Raw genomic sequence first — 1,268 nt, forward strand, 5'->3', positions numbered from 1 at the left:
GGAAGAACCGTTCAGCCTCAACCTTAATTTCTTCCCCCTTAGTCGTCACAGTACAATCAGAACAGTGTATCTCCCGGACTGTGTTATGCGCCTTGCGGGCCGTGACAGCCCTATGAAAGGTCTTATTATTACGATCACCTATCTGGAGCCAATGGAGTTTAGACCGCTGTTTTAAAATTTTTTCCTCTATCGCAGCCACTCGATCCCAATGAGTATAAGCGTCAAGTTCCTCACGTAAAGCTTGAGGGGAGGGGTTAGCGAGATTCAACTCCTGTTTCTGGCACAACAAATCATAAGCTTCTTTTGTCCGCTTCACCAAATTGCCCATTTTTTCCTTGGCCAGGTTACGCACCAAGGGTTTGAGAGCCTTCAACTTTTTTGTAAACCGGAACATAGTTGAAGTTGACATAAAAGTAGGCTCAGTGGAATGCCAATAGTCAGCAACCAGCGGTGCAAACTCAGCCATACCAGTCACCGCATTTACAAACTTGAAAGGCTTTCGGGTAGGAACAGGACTACCACATGCAGTATTTAAACTTATCCGACTTTGCAAATGATCTGAACAACCTCCTGCATCAAACACAATATACAAAGTAGGGTAGGCTTGAAGCCAAACATCATTCACCAACACCCGATCCAATTTTTTTAGAATGAGGCCTGTCTCCCTCTTATTACACCATGTATAAAGAGGCCCGTGGGAGTGGATGTCTGTAACTGCACAGTAAGTAACCACATTCTGAAACTCACGCATCCCTGATGTAACCATTGGATGATCATCAACATTTGAGTGCTCTGCAATATCTAAAGTTTCATTAAAATCACCGACCAGCATCCATGGTTTATTCCTGATGATTGGAGAATCATAATGATCACGCAGTTCACTCCATAACACCTTCCTCTCCTCTGCAGAACTCGAACCGTATACAAAAGAACAAAAGAACTCACTCTCCTGATCCGGTAACTTCACTGAACAAGTGATCAATTGGCTACTCTTATAAAAAGGACTAACCCGTACATCCTTTCTCCAAACCACCCAAATTCTTCCTCGCCAATTATATTCATAGTTCGTTAAAACCGACCAATCTTTGAATATTTTACTACTCAACATTTGCACTTTACTCTCCTTCACCCTCGTCTCTAAAACACAACCAAACTGAAAGATTCTTTTCCCTCACCCACTTCTCTATTACAGAATGTTTAACTGATTTATTTAGGCCCCTAACATTCCAAGAGAACCCAGACATGATTAACGGTTGGGGGGGGGGGGG

The 1,268-nt window shown here is 43.1% G+C and overlaps 1 protein-coding gene across 1 annotated transcript in view; it reads right to left on the bottom strand.

Annotated features, from left to right (window-relative positions):
• Positions 1–1,268, bottom strand: part of LOC104759539 — a 4,391-nt gene that overhangs the window by 882 nt on the left and 2,241 nt on the right. The window contains exon 2 of the mRNA XM_010482447.1: positions 9–966. Coding sequence (XP_010480749.1) covers positions 9–966 — 958 coding nt within the window. The remainder of the gene's footprint in view (positions 1–8; positions 967–1,268) is intronic.

The sequence above is a fragment of the Camelina sativa genome, chromosome 17 (assembly GCF_000633955.1).
Source record: "Camelina sativa cultivar DH55 chromosome 17, Cs, whole genome shotgun sequence".
Lineage (NCBI taxonomy): Eukaryota > Viridiplantae > Streptophyta > Magnoliopsida > Brassicales > Brassicaceae > Camelina > Camelina sativa.